The 20,319-nt window shown below is 41.2% G+C and overlaps 1 protein-coding gene across 6 annotated transcripts in view; it reads left to right on the top strand.

Annotated features, from left to right (window-relative positions):
- The first annotated feature begins 961 nt into the window (after positions 1–961).
- Positions 962–20,319, top strand: part of GALNT11 (polypeptide N-acetylgalactosaminyltransferase 11) — a 50,001-nt gene continuing 30,643 nt past the window's right edge. The window contains exons 1-2 of one of the 6 annotated variants that reach the window (XM_057416470.1): positions 962–1,043; positions 16,563–16,895. In XM_057416470.1, coding sequence (XP_057272453.1) covers positions 16,601–16,895 — 295 coding nt within the window. In that variant the 5' untranslated portion in view covers positions 962–1,043; positions 16,563–16,600. Of the gene's footprint in view, positions 1,044–6,673; positions 6,805–7,731; positions 7,883–8,589; positions 8,611–14,980; positions 15,113–16,562; positions 16,896–20,319 lie in introns of those variants that run through there. The other 5 variants (XM_057416469.1, XM_057416472.1, XM_057416468.1 and 2 more) reach the window with 5 other exon arrangements.

Here is a 20,319-nt window from a genome sequence, read left to right as displayed (position 1 = left end):
TCGGATTTGTCAACCCTGTTTAAATGTCACTCGAATGAAATCTGCCATCTTCAAAGCATCACTCAGCAGCTCATGTTCTCTATCTGCGTATTCACAAAAAAGTTCCCAGTCCTCACTGTGCTGAGCATATCTGACAGTTTGTTCTTAAACCTCACCAGGGTTTACAAACCCAACACCCTTTGTTTCACCCCCCCCCCGTCCTGAAAGGACACCTGCCAAGTCAGGTCCTGCCCGGACAGCTCAGTGATGAAGCTACCCCACCACCCTTTTGTCTACTATGTCAGCAGTTACATCACTTACTCTGGATATGAAAGATCCGAGGATTCATCATGCCCCTCCAGCTGAGGAATGTATACTCTTGTCGCTATAGATGCACATTAACTGTTAAGCTTGGGCTATCTTATGGTAATTGTGGTTGATTTCTCTCAGCTACCTTCCCCTTCCCACTGAAGTGATCAGTTCCCTCATTCCAGACAGTCAAACTACATGGTGAGGAAAACACCGCCAGTTAGCCAGACATCCTCCATCAGCCTGACCTATGTCTCTTTCCTCCCCTTCAAAGCCCCAGGACAAGTGCTTCCAGGCGCCATTAAGCCATAAAGCCCAAAGCTCCTTGAGGGACTGTTACGGGGTTTATTCTTTAGAGCGAGCTGCAGGAGAACGCGCAAGCCTGGGAGAATGGGCACATGTAGAACTCTAAGGAGACAGGGGGAGAGAAGGCCGCACATCCACAGTCCTCCAGGCGTGAATCCCCCATAGATTCATGGCAGTGCATCGCTCAGCACAAAAGGGCCAGGCAGAAACCCCACCGCCCTCCCACCTCAGCGGTCGCCATCCTCCAGCCTGACCCGACACCCCCCCCCCCGTCATGGCGGCCGCTCCCCTACCGCCTCACGTGACTGCTTAGGCTGGGGAAGGAGGCGGGAGCGGTCACGTGGCGCCACGGCCGCGCGGGAGCGGTGCGCGCTGTCGCCGCAGCCGCTGAAGGCACGGGGCAGGCGGAGAGGCGATGCCGCCGCCGCGTCCCGCTGGCCGCCGCCGCGGTGAGTGCGGGGTGGCGGCTCCGGGGTTCTGAGGGACACAGTTGGGGGATAGGCGAACCGGCGCCGGTGTAAGGGGCAGCCTTCTGGCGTGAGGAATGGGGCTGGTGGAGGCATCAGGCCGGACCCTGCGGGTTTCCCGCCTGCCCTAAGGGAAGCGGCGGAATCTGGCTGAGATGTAGCGAGTCTTATTTCCTGCCGGCCCTGCTCGGGGCGGTCGCGGTCACGTTCAGGGCTTCCCCATTTCAGGCTGAGACGAGCGGGCTCCCGGCGGCGGGCTGCGGCGGGCGGGTCGGTGCCGCATGGAGAGGGCTGCCAGGTCAACCTGGGAAGCACCGCCCGGGCCGGCGCGGATTATGTCACATAGGGTGGAAAACAGTGTAATTCTTATTTCTTTTAGTCTTTAAATGTGTGTGGAGGAGCAGCAGTAGTATCCCGCCTGCAGGTAGGCTGAAACTATGCAACTGTCAGCCCGAAACGTGAGGAGCTGTGCGTTAGTTTTGCTGCTCCTTTCATTGATTGGTCTGCAGGGCGAGGGCAGTCGTTGCGCTGTGGAGGGCTGACTGACTCCGTGGTGTGGTAAAGCTTTTCTTATCCTTATGACTGGGAAATTTATTTTGAAACAGTTTCTCGGTTTTTTTTTGTTTGTTGTTTTTTTGTTTTGTTTTGTTTTGTTTTCTTTCCCTGTGGTTTTCAGTGTATACTTTGCAACATTGAGACTCCCTTTTCCTCTTAGCAAATACGTGTTATTCTGTGTGGCTGGTCTCCAGCCCTTGTAGTCAGCTCCCATTGCCATGTGGTATTTTTCTTTCTTTTTTTTTTCTTTCTTTCCGTAGCTTAAATCTTTATAAGGAAGGCTGTAATAGAAATGCGGATGGCTCATTAGCTGTCTCCAAGTTACTTGCAAAGCAAAAGAAAGGTTCTCTCATCCCCTGTTTGCATGCAAACAGATGGAGCTGAGCAAGCAACCTGCTGGTAGTGGGGAGCTAAGCAGGTCGGACTCTGCTGTAATGTGGCACTGGAAGCAAACTGCGTTCAGAAGCTGCCTTTCCAGAGAGCTGCTTGACCTTCATTCACTTCTTTTTATAGGTGTCAGCCTTAAAACTGCCATTGAGACTAATTAAAAGACTAATGCTTTCTGGTACAGCATCTCTGCCAAACTGTATCATGAGATGTTTTCACTATCAGTTGCAGGACAGCTGCTGTAGACCTAACAGAACTTTATTAACTAGATATAAAGTATAGCCCTACTCTTCCAAAGAAAAAAAATATCTCGTGATCTGGCTTTGTTGTTGCTCAGTAAACAATCTGTGCTATATCCGTTTGGTCCTTTGTATTTGGAGTATTGCTTTCTGTTTGAAGGAATGGTGAAATCTCTTAATGCCAGTACAGTGATCATGCAGGTGGGCAGGATCAGCAGCGCTCTGCCAACATGTTTACTTGTTCTTTTTAGAATTTTTCTGTAAATTTATTTCAATGTAAGATCAAATCCCTTCTTAGAGTAGTCTGAGAGTATACTCTTTCAAGAATATTCAAGAATTAAATATTCATGAATACTTCTTATTCTATTGTCTGCTTTTTTTTTTTTTCCCTTTCATATGGATCTCATCTCAATAGGAAGCTGCTCTCAGACATCTTTGATGAGTTTAAGCTGATCCAAGTGCAGGCTGTGCCCAGGAAAGGATGGTACCAACCTCTTCCTGACAGTTTTTTTCTGCCCTGCTACTCTGTACAGAACCTCTGTGTATGTGAAATACTCCGGCTGGGATTTCTAGACCTCATTTTAGAACAGCAGGTTCCAGATAAGAGGCTTTTGATTAACAAGCAATTGGCCTCTCCCACTATAACTGTCTCTGAAGAACTGTGTGCCTTCTGCATAAGCTTTTCCTCATCTCTTGGTAAGATAAGCTCCTGCGGAGTTTTAGAAGCTCTTCTGCAGCAGGGAAGGAAACAGATAATACTGCAGCTCTAATGAGCCTTCATCTCAGCCTCAGAGGAGGAAGCCAGCAGTCTAAGTGACATGTGTTCTGGTTTAAGAGATTCTGACTGCAGATATCAGGGCTTGTTGCCCATCTTCTGCTATCTAATCACTTTTGTCTAAGAGGATGCAAATTGGTAGTCCATTATGCACAAATTAGAGTTCCTGATAAGCTGCTGTGTGGCAGTAGTTGATGAGAATGGGTGAATTGCATGGTTCATCATTTTCATAGTGATGTAAAGTAACAGTAGGTGTGATTCAAGCTTTTTAGGAGGAAGAAAGCTCTGAAACACAAGGCAAAGGAAATAAAGGTAGATTATTAGTATTTTTAAAATTTGTCTTTACAAAACATGTTTCCTCATGTAAATGCTAGGAAACTCAAATTTTTAGTGGTAGTTGTAGGGCATGTGTGTGGAGGGGCACAAACCGTGGGTCAAATGTATGAGATTGGAAGTATTGGAGCAGACAGTAAAAATGGGGATTTTTGGATCTTCCAGCAAGAAAGAATAGGGCACCATGGGGGTGAAAAGAACAGAGGGAGGATCTCAGAACCTCAGCAGGTTCTGTAAAAAGGCTGGGCTCTCAGCAGCTGGGTGGTTGAATTTGGCACGGTGGCAGCTGTGTTGTGATTACTGAACCGGAGAAGTTAAGGGGAGGCTTCCAGCTGAAGGGAAAAGGTAACATTTTGGAAACAAACAAACCAAACCCAAACCAGTTGTTCCTTCTGTGACAGTTCAGTTTATTGGCTTCCTGAACAGTCTGATCTGCCTGGCTAGACAATACTGCAGTTACAGGTATCCCTAAAATGAAGTAATTTTCTTTAGTGCTATTCATATTTGAGAGGTGCTGCAATACAGCTGTTTGCTTGCTGTTGAAGAGCAAAAAGCATGTTTGTATATTTCAAGTGCAGAAATTAATGTTTATTCTTTCTGAAAAAGTATTCCAGAGGTGAAGTCTCTGGATTTCTAACTCTCAGCCCCTGTTAGAGTGTGGGAGGTAGATCATCCCTCTTGATTGTTATTGAAGGCTTCTTTTCAAAACATATGGTGGTTTATGGAGATGAATGCATCTGCTGTTGCAGCTACTGTGTTAATGTATGAAGTACTGTTAGTACAAAGGCCTTGGCTGTTAAGCCAGGGCTTAGTAGCATCAGTAAATACATTGTTTAGCTCATTTTGTGTAAGAGTTGATAGTATCCACCACATCCTTCAGCTCTGCTCTAGCATGTTTCTCGTGTGAGTCAGCATTGTGTAGTAATTAGTGTAAATACTTTATTTGAAAAGTCTAAGAAACCTAGAAGTACACTGCAACAAAAAAGGGGGAAAATTAGGAATCTGATCACATTGTTTCAATCAAAAGTTGACTGCAAGTATACAAAGTTTCATATATTTTCTTGTATGAACTTCTGAACTGCTTCCCTGAGATGTGAAAATATACCAAGTCTGTAGGTTAAATGACTGATGTTCCTAAATGCAGAGTATGGATTGAAGTGCCTGGAAGAGTCACACGCTGTGTCTCAGCCCTTTCTTGTGCAGTCTAGGTTTTGGCAGCCTGATAACTTGCATGTTTGAAACTGGAATACACTGCTTAGGGATGAATCAGCTTTTCCACTGTTTACACTAGCTAGAAACCCCTAACGCAGGGAACCTCAGGACTTTGTGCTGCCTACTTAATGTTTTATACTATGAGTGAGAAATAGGTGTGCAGGCTAGGGAGGAGTCTGGATTCCATTGCCCCATGCTGCACACAGGTAGGTACTCTGATGTCTTTGCTGGCTGTAAGTTCAGTTTAGAGCTGGTGAGCTGTTGTGGTTTTCTCTCTTGTGGCAGTAGTGGCATTGCAATTTCTGCACTTCTGACACTGAAGGTTTGTTGTGACTGAGAAGTTATACTCTATCAGCTGTGCTACAGTGGCTGTGCGCATGCTCTGATCTCTTGCTGTGGAGCAAGCTACCTTGACAAAAACAAATCCCTCTTACTGTACAAGAGGGAAGGAATATGTGCATGGAGAAATGTTACCTGCTTACCTGCAATAACTTTTTGTCATTCTTAAGACTTCAACTATGAGACATTGGACCATTTAAGAAGTTGCATTCTAAATGGACAGGTTAAGCTAATAAATTTGCAGAGGCATGCTGAAAAGAGGGAACTTCAGTAAACATATCCTATGTGCCAAACTGATTTAAGGAAATACTTGATGAATGTTAGGAGCATGCTCATGGAAGTCTTCTTTTTAGTTTATGGAAAAATGTCCCAAGTATTACTTGGCTGAATGGCACAGATTTTCTTGTGCAGCTAAGGATAGCATATAGATGCTTTAAACCTTGGAGGTGGCCTTAATTAAAACAGAGATCCTTTTCCAGGGAGTGCAGATCTATCTTGTTTTGATACACAGCCCCTTGTGAATCGACCTTTGTAGGTATTTTCACTGTTTTGTAAATTCCTGGAGTATAACATCAAGAACGAATTGGTCTCTGTTGTTACCTCTCATATATGTTAGAAGTGCTTTGTTTAGTTTTCTTTTTCTCGATTAGCTAATTTTGTCAGCATGAATTTCTTCTCTCTTGTGTCAGCAGACACTGAGATGCAGTGCTTGTGAAACAAGAGAGGGCTCTGTTTTGGATTGCATGTTGACCTGTACTAGCAATGTGTTGGAAAGCCTGGCTTCTAGTGAAGTGGGGAAAATGTATTTTTTGATCTGCTATTCATCTTGTTGCAACATCCTTGATTGCAACATCAAAATCCTGAGTGTGTTTTCCCATTAGAAACATTGGCAATAGATAAGTAGAAGTGAATAACGGGATGGAAAAGGAGCAGTCCGCAGTTCATTCCTAGAAGGGATTTCTCTGGAGAAGGAGAGACTGAGTCTGTAAGATCACATAGAAGGGAATGAAAGACAAAGAAAATTAATTTTTTAGCATAACTTGCAGAAATTTGCTCTCCTTAAAGGCAGTGTAAAATTTCTTTATGCTAGTGACTTGCCATTCTAATCCAACAGTTAATGTCCACAAAAATGGTTTGGTTTGGTTTGTTTTTTTTCCAGAAGGTGGCTAATAGAAGGTCTGTTTCTTTACATATTTGGAAAACTCCCTACCCCTTGGAAAACTCACTACAATATTTAGCAAGGTAAGCTTATATTAAAATCATAGCTTAGTTTAGATGTGAGTAAAAGTGTTTTCATTGTAGGTATGTGTCCTGGGCCAGGTCTTAAGAGTTTCTTATAGGGAAAAGTGAAAGTCCCATGCGTCTGCTGTTCCAAATGGCATGGGTACTGTGGACTCTGTGCTAAAGCTTGGAGTGAAAACCTCCAGGTAAACCTTTGTTTCTGGACATGAGGAGTGCAAATGGGTGTTGATTTCAATTCAGTGGCTACTTTTAGTATTTCAGTTCCACATTTTTTAACAATGGCTACCTGCTAAGCAAAACAGGCAGGACCTGATGTATTGAGGAAATCTCTTAAGATTGTGCCATCTCTTAATAGCATGGAGAAATGTAATAGGAGTCAAGAACTCCAAGCAGTTTAGAAGGAGTTAAATATTTTTCTATCAGAGGCAGTTTAGGGATTTAAACTGTAACTTGTTTTAACCTCACTCACAGTTCTGCTGCTACACCTAATCTTTATCTTTAAACAGTTAATGTCAATGTACACTAATATCTGTTACTCAGGCTCCATAAATGTACCTGATCCTGGGCTAACCAGACCAAGTTACAAGGGCAGACTGTGGAGCTACAGCAAGTAGCTGACAGGTTAGTGCTGTTTCAACCATAGGATTTTTTACATATTCAGGTGCAGTCTTTCCAAGTTTCAAGACTGATTTTGCATATGTCTTTTGTGTGTGGTGTTTTTTTGTGTACAGCCGTTGATTTCAGTACCGTGTTTGCCCAGGTGGATGATAGATGTCTGCTTGGTGCTAACTGCAGAACTGGGATTTGCAGGAAAAACTTGTGCAGAATGCAGTGCCCATGGTCAGTAGTCACAGGTTTAAGATTGAGACTGGTCAAGCCCGGTTTTCAGTGTCCCACTCCAGAGTACTTCAGTGAGGTCTGTTTTGCTGCCAGATTTGCTGCCAGCTTTTTTGGCAGAAGGGCTGTGCAAATAAAGTCTGGTGGGGGTTTTTTATTTTTATTTTTTTAGAATTGTGAAATGTGTTTTCACTTTGCTTGTGAAAGACTGGAAAAAAGCTCAAAGCACTTTTGATGAGGATTTCCTAAGGCAAACAGAAAGCATACCTAGAAAATTTCAGTCAAAATATGGAACATTTATAAAATAAGTAATGATTTGGAAAATGAGGAGTAAAGGCTTTTTTTTAGAATTGAGATTAACGTACAAGTTAATGGTCATTTTCTCATGTGTTTCTGTAGCATCACCCGTTGATATTGTGATGAAGAATGCTTTAGAAATGCGTTGATTGATTATGCTTTCCTAGTGAACAGCAGTTAAATGACCAGTCTTATTTATGTTGACAAATCCATGGATCCATATGGATCATGCATCAGCTGAAAAAGAGGGGAGGTGTGTGTGTGGGGGAAAAGAGGAATACGGGGAGAAAAAAGCTCCCAAATAGGAAAAGAGATCATTGCTCTTGGGGCAGTATATACAGTCAAATGAGAAATAACCTTGCAGCATTCATGTCCTAAGACCCATCCAAATTAGCCTGTTGTCATAGAGAAGCTTGTGTCTGTTCCCCTGTTCCCAGCTAGGACTTGCAAGCAGTACTCAGCAGCAAAGCGTTAAGTTTCAGGCTCAGCGTTTTATTGTTCGCTGAGAATGAAGACACCAACTGGATTTGACTGCTACTGCAGTAAATGTATTTTCACTATGTAACATTGCACTGCTTCTTTAGTGCCGACTCTTCTGGAAAAAGGTGAGTGTTCTTCTGTTCCGCTCTTCATGTAGAAGTGTGCCTGATCTAGTTATTTTGCATGTATCTGTGGATTTACTGTTATTTTGGTAAGCTTTGCAGACACAAAATGCAAGGAAGAGCTAAGTAGATTTTAAACATTTAGGAAAGGTATTAAGCAGCTTACTTGTGTGTAGCTGACCTTGTAAGCTCTCATACATTTTGCATTTGTATACAGTGCTGGAAGGTTGTTAAACTCATATTTAGATACACGGATCTTTAATGTGAGAGAGATTCATGGAAAAATAAGTTGTCAGTGTGGGTTTTTTAATCTTGCTGTTTTCTAAGCTGTGGGTGAAGAAGGAAAGACTGTGTTACAAAATGCATGCATCTTTCTCTGGAGACATACACAAAATTTTGGCTTCCTTGAGAGCTGGTTTTGCTAACGAAAAGAAAATCTCGCTGTTTCAATTGGAAGACAGTATTTATTAGTGACAAAAAAGGCAGAAGGTATTTTTAGGACTCTGTGAATGGCATGATGCGTATTTATATGCCAGATGGTTTTAAGTAACATCCAGCCAAGCAGCCCTATGGTGCAACACTTGTTCGGTGACTAGGTAAGAAAATTCCGTGGATGTAACTGTGTTTTGGGAAACCAGTAGCTTTTCTGAGGGGGAATGAGGACACTGCAGTGGCATGAAACTGTCTACTGTATTGCAGTTATTTATTCAGTATTGAGCACTAGGATTTTGGTAAGCTCATGTTTTTAATCCAAGTGTACTTGCGTTCTGTAATCAGGTTGGGCTATTGTGTTACTTTTCTTGATGCAGTGTTGTACTACTGGTTGTAACTAAAACTGGTGTTCCTTTCCGTTGTTTGTTAACATGAGATCCTGATGCTTATAAGACTTTTTCTGTCCAAAACTTGTAAATGCTTTTTCCATTAAAATTGTGTCCTTAAATGAGAGCCCTTGTGAAATACTGTCACTCCTTGGAGAGGAGGAGTATGTTGGGAGAAAGTTATCCTTTATTAGTAAGGAAAAAAACCTAGTATGTTTTGGAGTTGACAAAGAGATGGAAGATGTTACTACAGAAGCTACGTGACAATTTCTTTGAGAGAGCATTTTAAATGGAGGTGGGTAAAGAAGGAACTTCACATTTTGATTATAAAAATGCTTGTTTGCATTCACTCTGGTATGGCAGCCTGCTATGTAAAGCTTTTTTATTGGAGTTGAGAAATTCCTGAGAGCTTGATAACAAAGTTACATTCCCAAAGGAGGCATTTCAAGTTATATTCCACAGGATTAAAAATGACAGTATGCAATATTTAGATATCTCTGGTTAAAGTCCAAAAACTGAAATACAAATTTGTATATGAGTGAGTCACTTGTCAGTGGTAAAATAGTGAGGGGTGAAAACCTAAGTACATAAAGAAGACTAATTTTTAAATTGTTCCTAAAATACTTTATCCTTTTCAGACTTAGCATGCTCATAGTATAGTTAGGTCTTCATGTAACTAGTCTATGTGCCTTTCCTTATCTATAATGTATAATGAACTTACTGGTATTGTAAGATTATTTATCTGTATGGTGTTGATCAAAATTCTGTATTCATTCCAGGAGATTTTATTTCAAGTGGCATGACACGGATTCATATAGCTGTGCTGAAATGATTAAACTGTTGGCTCTCAGAGCTTTTCAAGTTACATTTAGAAGTAACTTACAGAGGCTAATTAAAAATAGATCTTGGTGTGTCATCTCATTAACATGAATGGGAACAGTGATCTTATGCAAGAGGACAGCCTGGGGCCCGCAGTGTATTTCTGTGAGTGAGGGTTGCTGTGACTGGAGTTATATTAGTTTTTTTTTTTTTTTTTCCACTTTCTCGTTCTTCCACCTTCCACCTCACTAAATAGCCTGGTTCTATTTTCTTGACTACATCCCTGTAGGTAGCACTGCAACAAGCTGCTGTTAGGTCCTCCCCAGCTATCTCTTCTGCAGGCTGAAGAAGCCCAGCATCCTCAGCTGCTTGTCGTAGCACAAGCGTTCCAGCCTGTGACCATCTTGGTGGTCTTCCACTGAACTTGCTCCAGTTGGCTAATGTCTGTCTTGTACTGGCAAATCCCAAACTGTGTACAGTACTCTGCCTGTGGTCTTCCGGAGTGCTGTGTGGACTGGTGTAATTGCCATCCCACAGTCGGCTGGCTGTGCTCCTGTTGATAAGCCCTTGTTCTGTCAGCTGTCCTTGCTGCAAGGGCGTGCTGCTGGCTTATGTTTAGCCAGACCTCCCCAGGTCTTTCTCTGCAGAGCTGTTCCCCAGGCTGTGTCAGTGGCTGGGGAGATTTTCTGTCCCAGGTAGAGGACTTAGCATTTGTCCTTGCTGAATGTCATGAGGTGGGTTCCTGTAGGCAGCAGTCTGTCTTTACATGAGTAGTTACCTGCCTACAGCATGTCAAATATAGCCACTTAATTCATAAAGTACAGTGACACATCCATCCTGTAAGGCCATAAATTAATGGTTGTTTTCAATTAAAAGCAAACTGTCAGATCCTATTTAGTGCCAAAGCAATTCAATAGGAGGTTGTGGTGTTTTGTTTTTATAAGGAGTTAAATTGGGTTGATGTATTCAGAGCAAAAGCCAGAGATATTAGAAAATGAAAGCTTAGTGTTTCATGTGCTCAAGAATCTATGTTCCTTGGATGTTGCTGCTAGTGATGTGTGGTGGAGTCTGAAACAAAAGCTGCCTAAGGTGTCCCTTTTTCGTCTTGCTAGTCTATTAACTGCGACTCTCCCTTGAGACTGGTTGCAATGTAAAGGATGTCTGGAAAAAAATAATTCTTGTGAAAGTGCAGAAGCCAGTGTAAATGGCATCTCTGTGTGATGAGTGTAGTATTGGAGTACTACTTTTTCCTAATCTGGCCTCTATTCATCCTACTGTTAATGCTCCTGTTTGCTAGTGATTCAAGTAGAAAACAGCCTGTTCATGCTGATGTTCGTTGTGGAAGGGGAGTGATGGTACTAGCCATAACATCCTGGAGGCCAAGAAATATGTAAAAAGGTTATTAAAAAAGCAAAAATGCAGTTGTAAGTAGTGTTACTTTATATTCATATAGTTTTTTTTTTTCCCTAAAATAAATCATAAAAAGCATCTGTAGAAGGTCATGCAGCAAATAATTATCCTAATACCTGTAGTAAGATTACGTTTATTTTTTTCTTTTTTACTGGAATGTTCTTTTAAAATGAAGATTATATGCAACTGTGTGCTGGCTTAATATAGGTCCAAAATACACATGCAGTCTTGCAGGAAATCTGGGTAGTATGAGTTGTCTGTCTGTCTTCATCTTATTTTTCTAGAAGAAAAGCTGATCTTGGAAAAACTACAAGCTGACTGTAAGGTTTTCTCAAATAATTCTTACTCCTGTTTCAAAAACCTTGAGGTTAATCTGGTCCTCTGTTTGACCTCTGACAAACATGGATTTTGGCACAGTCATGAAATATCTAGTCATACAATGTGTTTACTAAACTGGTGAGGTTAATCCAAGCAAATGTCAGGGTTTAAACAGTGGCAAGTTATAGAGCCTGTAGCTACTTTTGCTCTTTAAGCCAAAATACTGGGAAACGTGGGTGTCTTATTTTCCCCCTCCATTAAAAATACTGAAGGCTAACACATTGGGTTAGTGTTAGTTGTTGCTGCACGGGTTACTAATGAGAAACTGTCCTGGGCTCTCTGGGGGAAGAAAGTTGTATCACTGGGCTGATTATTAAATGAATATAACTGATTCTGGGCTTTATGTATGAAATGAATGTCATGCCGGTGCTGTAAGGATGCTGTAAGAAGCTGGTGTAACATGAAAAGCAGTACTGCAGAGGCATTACTGATGCTCAAATCTGGCAGGTATGTTCCTGGAGGTGTTTTTTCTTCCAGCTTTGCAATTGATTGACTTTCACAGACTTTTACTGAGTTACTAGTATTAAATTGCTGTAGTTCTCTTAAGAAAAAAAATCAATGATTTACTGCTTGTACAAGGAACTGAGACTTTTGTACTGGAATTCGTGGAAATTAGAGAGGAATATTTTACTCTTGGCATTTCTGGCATGTGGCTCTGCAAACTCATTTCCAAAGTTTTGCCAAAGTCTGAAAACTATCAGGCAATAAATATGTGACAGTCAAAACAGAGCAACAAGACAGAGACTGAAAGGCAGAATATTTTGTTAGAAATTCTTGGAATACTGTGTCTTTCAGTCTTGGTCTCTTTTGAGCTGGTGCTGATGTGGTTAGCTTCTAAGGTACTTTTTCCCCTTTTTGGTCCACCCCAGTTGCCACCAAAATGGGTTGTAATTTCCTGACATAGGAGGTTCTGCCACCTTGAATGATTTATGTTTGTCATATTGGAATATGTTTGGATTCCTAAGTATACCAATGCAAACAGTCATAAACTTCATGTATCACTAGGATCTTGTTGGATGTGAATGAATCTTTGTAAAACACTTAAAGGTGTTATTATTTATTTTTTTGCTGTGAAAGCTCTTATGTTGCCAAGGGAGATAAAATGTCTTTTGTTCATTCTGGATGTTCTTCACAATATGAGTTTTTTTGTGTGAGGTATTTTGGAAACTTACCTTTGGCAGCTGTGTTGCTTTTCAGAAACGAAGGGGAGAAACAGGATAGATCCTTCTAACCTAGTCTCATTTACCAGTAAAATCTGCGAGGAACTGTATTGTGAAACAATTCTACTTCTATATATATATTTTAATGGCAGTCGGTATTTTTCTTTTATATTTGAATAAATATGTAGAAATAGGTTTTAACTGTAGTGTCCAAATAGTGATTTATTGATGACTGGACTCATTATTACAGTATTTTTCTTATAAGCCAGTTGATGTTAATATCTGAGTAAAGCAATTCTGCTTTTCTGATTTGTTTCTGGCTAACTGTTCAAAGCTGCTAGCTCTGCTTGCATTAGCAGAGCTTTAGGGTTATGTTAAAAATGTGGATAATATATGTTATAACAGATAATATGTTACTCTCATAAAGCATGTATCAGGGCTGAGAAAGATACTAATACTTTGGATTTGAAAGGCATATCTTTTGCATTTCCTATGTTCAGGAACAGTTTGTCTCCATTAAATAAAAATAAAAAGGGGGTGAGGAAAAAGGCAAAGCAGAAGAAGAATGGGGTTGGCTTTGCTGAATTTCAAAACCCTGCATGGAGAAACCAACTGGGAGAGGATGGATATTGAAGACAATCATCTTTAAGACCATGCATAAGCAGTCAGAGACAGTTGTTGGGTAAACTGGCAAAGCGTGTTTCCTAGAAGACTTCACAGAACTGGAGAGCAGAGGAGCCTGGACAGATTAAGGCTTTTATTCACTGTGTCTAGATGGCTTGCACAAGCAAGCCATGCATAGGGAGATGGGTGAGGTAAGAACTGGGGGGCAAGTGGCTGCCTCTGAGCTGAGTGTTTCCTCCTGGGACATTGTGACAAGCTGAAGTATTCTCTCCTCCTTCCCTCTGGTGTGTATCAAGGTGGTTATCTTTATGTGGCGTCTGAAGTGAGCGCAGGGATACTTGTTTCTTAGTATATTGAGGAGCTGTGGAGATGTATACAAAGTACAATCACATTGATACATAAAAGTATAGGGCTGGAAAGGTTCTACTGGTTCCTCAGGGCAGGTCTCGAGCAGCACTGACATTTCTCAGGACTTGAAAACTTACTGTGGCCTCTTTGCTAAAAGACATCTGTAAGAAGTCATGCTCAACATAAAACTGTCTAAAACCAGAGTGCGCAGCTCTGACGCAGACTATGACTCCTGTGGCTGCTTAAAAGGAAGAAGTGGTTGAAATCCATAGGACAGTGGTTGTGTAGATGCATATGTGTAGGTGAATAAAGTAAACTAATAAGCCTTGATGTGCTTTTCATAGTTAAGGTTTAACTTTTTTTTTCTTTTTTTCATTCAAATTAGGTGTCTAACAAAACATTTGGTATTTAAAGAAAATAAGTAACAAGTCTGTATCTTCCTGCCAAATGTGTTACCAGATATCTTGGTTGAATAGCAAGCTACTGAAAGGGTATAGTTTTCTGAATTACGGAGGTTCTGCCATTTGATTTACATGCAGTACTTCAACCTTTGTATCCTTCTACAAAACTGCAAAACAGTGGAAGGGAAAAGAAAGTGAAGCAGTTCTGCTTCAGGAGGGAGCACATAGAAATAATATCGAGCTCAGGTTTGCCTTTGTTGCCTTTGTAACAGTAACTGTGTGATTTCAGCCTGGGCAGAGGGCTTTTTGGAGTTGGAAGGGACTTGCAGCCATATTTTCAATCTAGTGATTACTGATTTATCCTTTCCTCTTTGAGTGTGCTTAATGTTGGTCAGAGTAAATTTTAACTTGAATGTGGCTGGGAACAAAGGTGAAGCTCTCAGCTGTAAAAGGCAAGAAGCTCTGATGAATTCTACTTTGCTATTCCCACTGCTATCTGAGATAGCAAGGGTGATCTTTGGTTTTCCTGTGCAAGCTGCAGTGTAGATGTATCCTCAAACAGCTCTGAAATGAAAAGGTTCCTTTTCTGTTACAGTAACTTTTATCTTCCTAGAACAGTTCTGTTCCACAGTGTAAGTAAGTGCATGTGCCATGATGTTAGGGTAGTGTGTGTGTTACCATAGTGAATGGAAAAACAACTCTAGCAGGTTTTGAGGAGCAGTATGTTAGGCTTAGATAAGTCTTGCAGCAGATGACCTCCTTGTGTCCATGCAAAAAAAACCCCACAACCCAACCTGGCAAGCATCCAGATCTTCTTTTATGGCTAAGTATTGTCTACACGCTGTCTGGCAAGAAGAATTATTACAATGAGAGGATATAACTGTTTATCTAATCTTGCTTCTTTGCAGCCTTATGTGGTTTTCCTGAGCCTAGATTCACCTTTGTATGACCACTGACCTCTGTTAGCACAGGGAGTAAGGCATTGGGGATTGTTGAGCTGTCCTTCTCTAACTGGTAAACCTATTGTGCTAGCTAGAATGAGGGGGTTTTGAATAATTTCTGCCCCAGAGCATTTGTTGCCTGGGAAATTTCGTGGCTCTGCAGTTAAGCAGGAGGATTTCTGTGGGACAGTGTTAGAGGCTGTTTCACAGAGCATGCATTCATCTGTGTGCACAGGGTCAGTGTGAGATTTCAAATCTGGTTAAGACCTTTTTAAGCTTCTTGGGCTTAACTGCTGCAGAGATTGTTGTCTTGCAAGTGAGGGAATTTGGCATGGTAAGAATAGTGTGTAAATTATTTTTTCAGGAGGTTTTCGGAGGAGGCTGGAAAATTGTGTCGATTTGTGGGATTTTTTTATTTCTTTATTTTACTTTGTAGATATTTTGTTTTTGAAGGGATACAATGACCTGCTGCTGTCTGGGAAATGTGAGCTGGAATTTTGACACTTTTGGATGCAAGTCACTTAAGACTTGGGATTACATTGTGAAAATAAGCAGGATCTTTATAGGTTTCTTTGGAATAATGAATGCCTTCTACCTCTTTTTAGTAGTTTTCCGTATTGAGAAGGGAATAATGTGTTTGTACTCGTAAATATTGTTCTGGTTTGTTTGCCAGGGTGACCTGAAGATTTCTCATAGTTTCAGACTTCGAGAACTCTGAAAAAAGCATCATCACAAAGCCTTGACTGCCACCCCAATACTTTGTTTTTTTGCTAGTTGAAAGTTGATTTAATGGTTTCCTGACTCTTTTCAGTGTGCAAAGAATTTGTTGTGGCTACCTAATGATGAGGGAAATCTGACTCTTTGAGTTAGTGTTTTTCTCAGTTTTGGAAACTGAACCGTACAGTTTTTGGTTTGGTTATATTGGTTGGTGTTTGTGGATTTTTTGTTTTGGGTTTTTATAGCCTTTTTAGATTTGAAAAACTCCTGAAGTTTAACTGGTTCTCCTGGGCTGTAAATAGAATGTTATCACCAGATTCAGATGCTTCCCTTCAGGGATTTCTTATGGTAGTAATTTCCAGTATAGCTTGGGGAAATTGTGATAGTGGATGGGTACCTAAAGTGAAAATCTGGGCTGGGTTGCTTTCTTCCAGCTGTAGGTGAACATCTCTTCCTCCAGGGAGTATGGAAGCTCTTCTGGAGTCTACAGAGGCTCACAGAAACCCAGTAAATTACCTTGGAGCTTTTTGCTCTTTCCCTGTGTCACATCTGTTTCCTTTCTTTCTGCAGAGAAGAGTGTAAATGTGATGATGTGTTGCTATTTTGCAGCCCATGTTTTCTGGAATTTCTGGGATGCTTACGGTGACTGTTCTGAAATTTGCACCAAGAGGTACTGAACTGTGTAGCTGAGTCCGTGTTCTTTCATTCCATGGTTTAGGATAAGAACTGAACTACGGAAATAGACACGTGTGGGCGCTTTTGGGCAACTGGCTCAAGGTGGGCCTGCTTGAGCAAAAGGGTTGGACAGTGTGACCTCCAGATGTCCTTTTTGACCTCAACCGTTCTGTGTAATTCTGAAGAATTGAGTCCTTGTGTAGTTGAATAGTGGTAGATTTAAATGAATGCAGGCATGCAAGGAATATAATATTGTGCAAGTGAGATAATTATGTAACTGTTCTGAGGAAAAATTAATCATTTTTACCTTTAATTGTGTTGATGATGTCTTGATGATGTTCCTGATGAAGTACCAGGCACCGCTCTCAATATGTGTTTTTGCTCTCTTTCAGGTAACTGAGAATGGGTCCTCAACGATGCTGAGTTTACAATGGGAAGTGTCACACTACGCTATTTCTGCTATGGCTGCCTTTTCACATCTGTGACCTGGACACTTCTGCTCTTTGTGTATTTCAACTTCAGTGAAGAGAACCAATCCTTCAAGAATGTGCCCGTCAAGGGGCTAGAACCTCAGAGGCCATTTCCAAAAAAATTCTACCCTCGTTTTACGCGGGGGCCAATTCATATACCTGAATTGCAACAGAAAGAGAATAAGATAGGAAATGCCCTTGGAAATCATGTCCAGGACCCAGTCAAGGGGGAGGTTGAATTCTCTCCTGAAATGGGTAAGTGATGTTTAGTGTTAGTGGCAACTTATTAAAAGGGAAGAAAAAATGAGATATAGAGTGGGTTTTGTTGTTGTGTATTTGTCTTAAGGGTCTTAGAGAAAATTGTATCGTGAAATTGAAGGTTGGTTTGTTAAAATGCATGTGGTACTAGTGGCTCTCCTCATTAGGAATTACTTGAAATTTATTCTACTGCATTTAATCCGAAATATACCATTCCTGACATTTAGAGCTGTGCTGTGTAAATGCTAATGAGGCAGACTGGATTACAGAAAGGTGTCTACCCTTGATATAATTCTTCCTTTTGGAAGGTTCAGTGTATGCTTGTTTCATAGTTTACTGCTATATTGATTGGGCTCAAATACATAAACATTAATTAGCTATAGAGACACTGTTCATATGCAGTAGTTAAAAATAGCTTGATAACAACATATAGTGAAGAGTAGCCATTGATTTGGAGAATATCCTTGAAGCATGAAATCATGTACAAGAAATGTGTGTGGGATGAAAATGCAATGAAAGATTTATTGAGATGACAGTGGTTAGGGCCAAATCCTGTTTAATTTGTACCAACAAAAGTCTGTGTGTTTCATTGGAGCATATTTCATCAATGAGATGATTTGATTTTGTCTTCCAAACTTGCCTTCCAAACTAAAATGCTTTGTATATTCAACTGCTTACAGCTTGTTCAGCGCTGTGTTCAGATGTGCAAACTGAGGCATGTTGCATACTGGCTTGCAAACTTGCTTTAAGTTTGGGGGCAGATGCTGGTATTGGTTTCTGCTGCTGCTTTGGGAAATAAGGCATAGAGTTTAACGCTCATATCTGACTCAAGTCCTCTGTCATTACTTTGGATGATTGGCAGATCAAAAGCTTCAAGAGTTTATAGGATTTTACCAAACTACAGTTTCTTAGTTGACCTGTGTGAATATGTAGGAAAAATGCCAATTGCCCTGTGGCATTACAAATGTTTATCATGATTGCTAAGTGAGGTGAAGGCCACTCCAGAGATGGCCATTTCTTTCCAACTATTCAGTATGGTCCAGGAAAGAAACTGGAGCTTTTTAACTGAAAAGTCCCTTGATCTTCAAACCAAGTGACTGGTTTGGTTGGTGAAAGCCAAGGGGAATTACAGTGCCAAGATAAATTCTGCATGAATCATCAGGAGACAGCTGGCTCTGTTAGAACTAGATCAGGTGCTGCAGGAAAGGGCTTCCTGTCTATCTAGGGTAGGGCAGTGAAAAACATGCAAAGCAAAAATAAATGAAAAGAAAGTTGGCGTGTGATAGCCAGAAACAAGCTGTCATCTGGTAGGGCAATCTATCTCTTTTATTTCAGTCTGAGAGCCACATAACACTGCTGAAGTAAAGCCTAAAGTGATGTTTTGATTGCAAAACTCTTTATTTTTCAAGGACTTTTATCTGCTGTTTGAACTGAAATCTTTCAGGCCTTTTGCCTCTGTTTTTGGATATTGTTCTTTATGAGAACATTTGAAAAATACTAGCACCCCTTCTTATCCATATCCAGAAGCGAACAGTAGTTAGGGGTTGGATATGGGTGGAATGTAGAATGAAACATTTGGTATGTGCTTCTTGAGCTTGTGCTTTATATGAAGAAAATGTTTTAAGTTGACACCATGACACGGTGTTACTCTGGTGCTGAGTATGCAAGAATGATAGAGCAGGGTGTCTGGAAATCTTACTTGGAAATGCACATGGTTCAGAGGAGGACTGACTTTACTCTTTAGATTGCTGGTGCTGGAAGAGTGGCACTGCCACTGTAAACACACCTCATTTTTGCCGCCACCATGCAACTTATCTGCAGTGGGAGCACTTATCCATGAGCATGATAGGCAGTCACAACGAGGCACACTATGTGGGTGTATCCTTCATCTTCTGCATATATTGCTCACTATCCAGTGGTTCCCACTTGCTCCTGCATAAATGTCAAGTCATCTACTCTTGAGGTGTTTGATAGTGCAGCTGCATTGCCATTGCTGTATTCAAGACTAAAAGTGACAGGGCGGTAAATGTGATGAGTGGGAATGTGGATGCACAGGATTCCCTCTAGAGGGTCCTCTTGCGCCTATAGGTAGACTGTTGCTGAAACACCACTGCTCTCAAGGCCAACAGGACTACTTGTTTGAAAAGGAAGAAAGCCTTAACACTTTTAATAATCTTTTCTGTTATGTTTCTTAACCCATCTCATTTTCCCTGGGCTTTTGCATAGCTGTTGAAAACTGGAGAGCATGAGATCAAGAAAAGCTGAGAGGATTTGGTTTATTCTGCCTTAGAGAGAAAGCTGAGGGGTGAGATTTTATTGCTGTCAACAGCAGCTTAATGGAAAGCTGTAGGGAAGATGGAACCAGACTTTCTGGAGGTGCATGGGGTTTATGGTAAAAATTGGAGTGAGGAGGAGGTTTCAGTTAGGTAAGAGGAAAAACATTTTTAGTGTGAAGTTGGTCAAATGCTAAAATAGGGAAATGAAGAGGTTGTAGAATCTCCATCCTTGGAGAAACTGGAGGCTTTCAAAACTCTAACTGCACAAGTTCTGAGCAGCCTTATCTAGTTGGACCTGTTTTGAGCAGGTTAGACCAGTTGTGCCTTCCAGCATGAATTAGTCAGTGATTCTGTGAAGAATAGTATCCTGGATGTATGGTAGCATGTGAATGAGGAACCCCTTTGTTAATTAGCTTCTTCAGATTTTGAGTCAAATGGAGATTATGAGCAGAGTGGAAGAAGATAAATTACCTGATCCTTGCTTGCTTCTTGTACTGAAATTTCGGTGAAATTGACGCTGTAGTTTGATAATAGCTGGAGAGGACATACACATCTCATTCTGCACAGCCAGCTGAACAGAGGCAATAAAAAGTCTTTGCTCTGCTACCTGGATTATTGCAGAAGTGGCTGGCAGGCACACTTTGCTCCTCTCCCTCCACTTTTGCTGTAGAAGAGTTGAGTGAGGTACCATAATATTTTATTTCTCTTCACACTGGTGAGTTTATGGCCCAGTGGGAGAGAAGCCCATGGCTCTGAGGCAAGGCAGGCAGGCAGGACGGGACTGAAGATTTCATCTTGGCCTCTGACAATGCACTTATACTAGCCATGCTCAGCAACAGTTGATGCTTCTGTTAAAATAATCAGGAGAGAAACAGCTTTCTCTGTTGCTGTTTTACTTGCTGTCAAAGTCCCAGGGGAGATAAACATGAAGTTTATAGTTCTTTCATAGCTATTTTTATGGTACTGCAACTTTAGAAAACTTCATGAAACTGGAGCTGGTATTGTGAGGGGTTTTCTACCACTGTAAATCTGTTTTCCTCTCTCAAAAGTCATATGACAGACCCTTCATCTGTATGGATAGGTGCTGCTGTGTTGTGTGCTAAAGTCTATATTCTGCTGCTTGTTTGATGTTGGTTTTTAGGTGG

Source organism: Pezoporus wallicus, unplaced genomic scaffold, assembly GCF_028554395.1.
Source record: "Pezoporus wallicus isolate ANWC-B61680 ecotype Strahan unplaced genomic scaffold, APGP_CSIRO_Pwel_v1 contig_3847, whole genome shotgun sequence".
Classification (NCBI taxonomy): domain Eukaryota; kingdom Metazoa; phylum Chordata; class Aves; order Psittaciformes; family Psittacidae; genus Pezoporus; species Pezoporus wallicus.
This window is presented reverse-complemented; position numbering and strand designations above follow the sequence as displayed.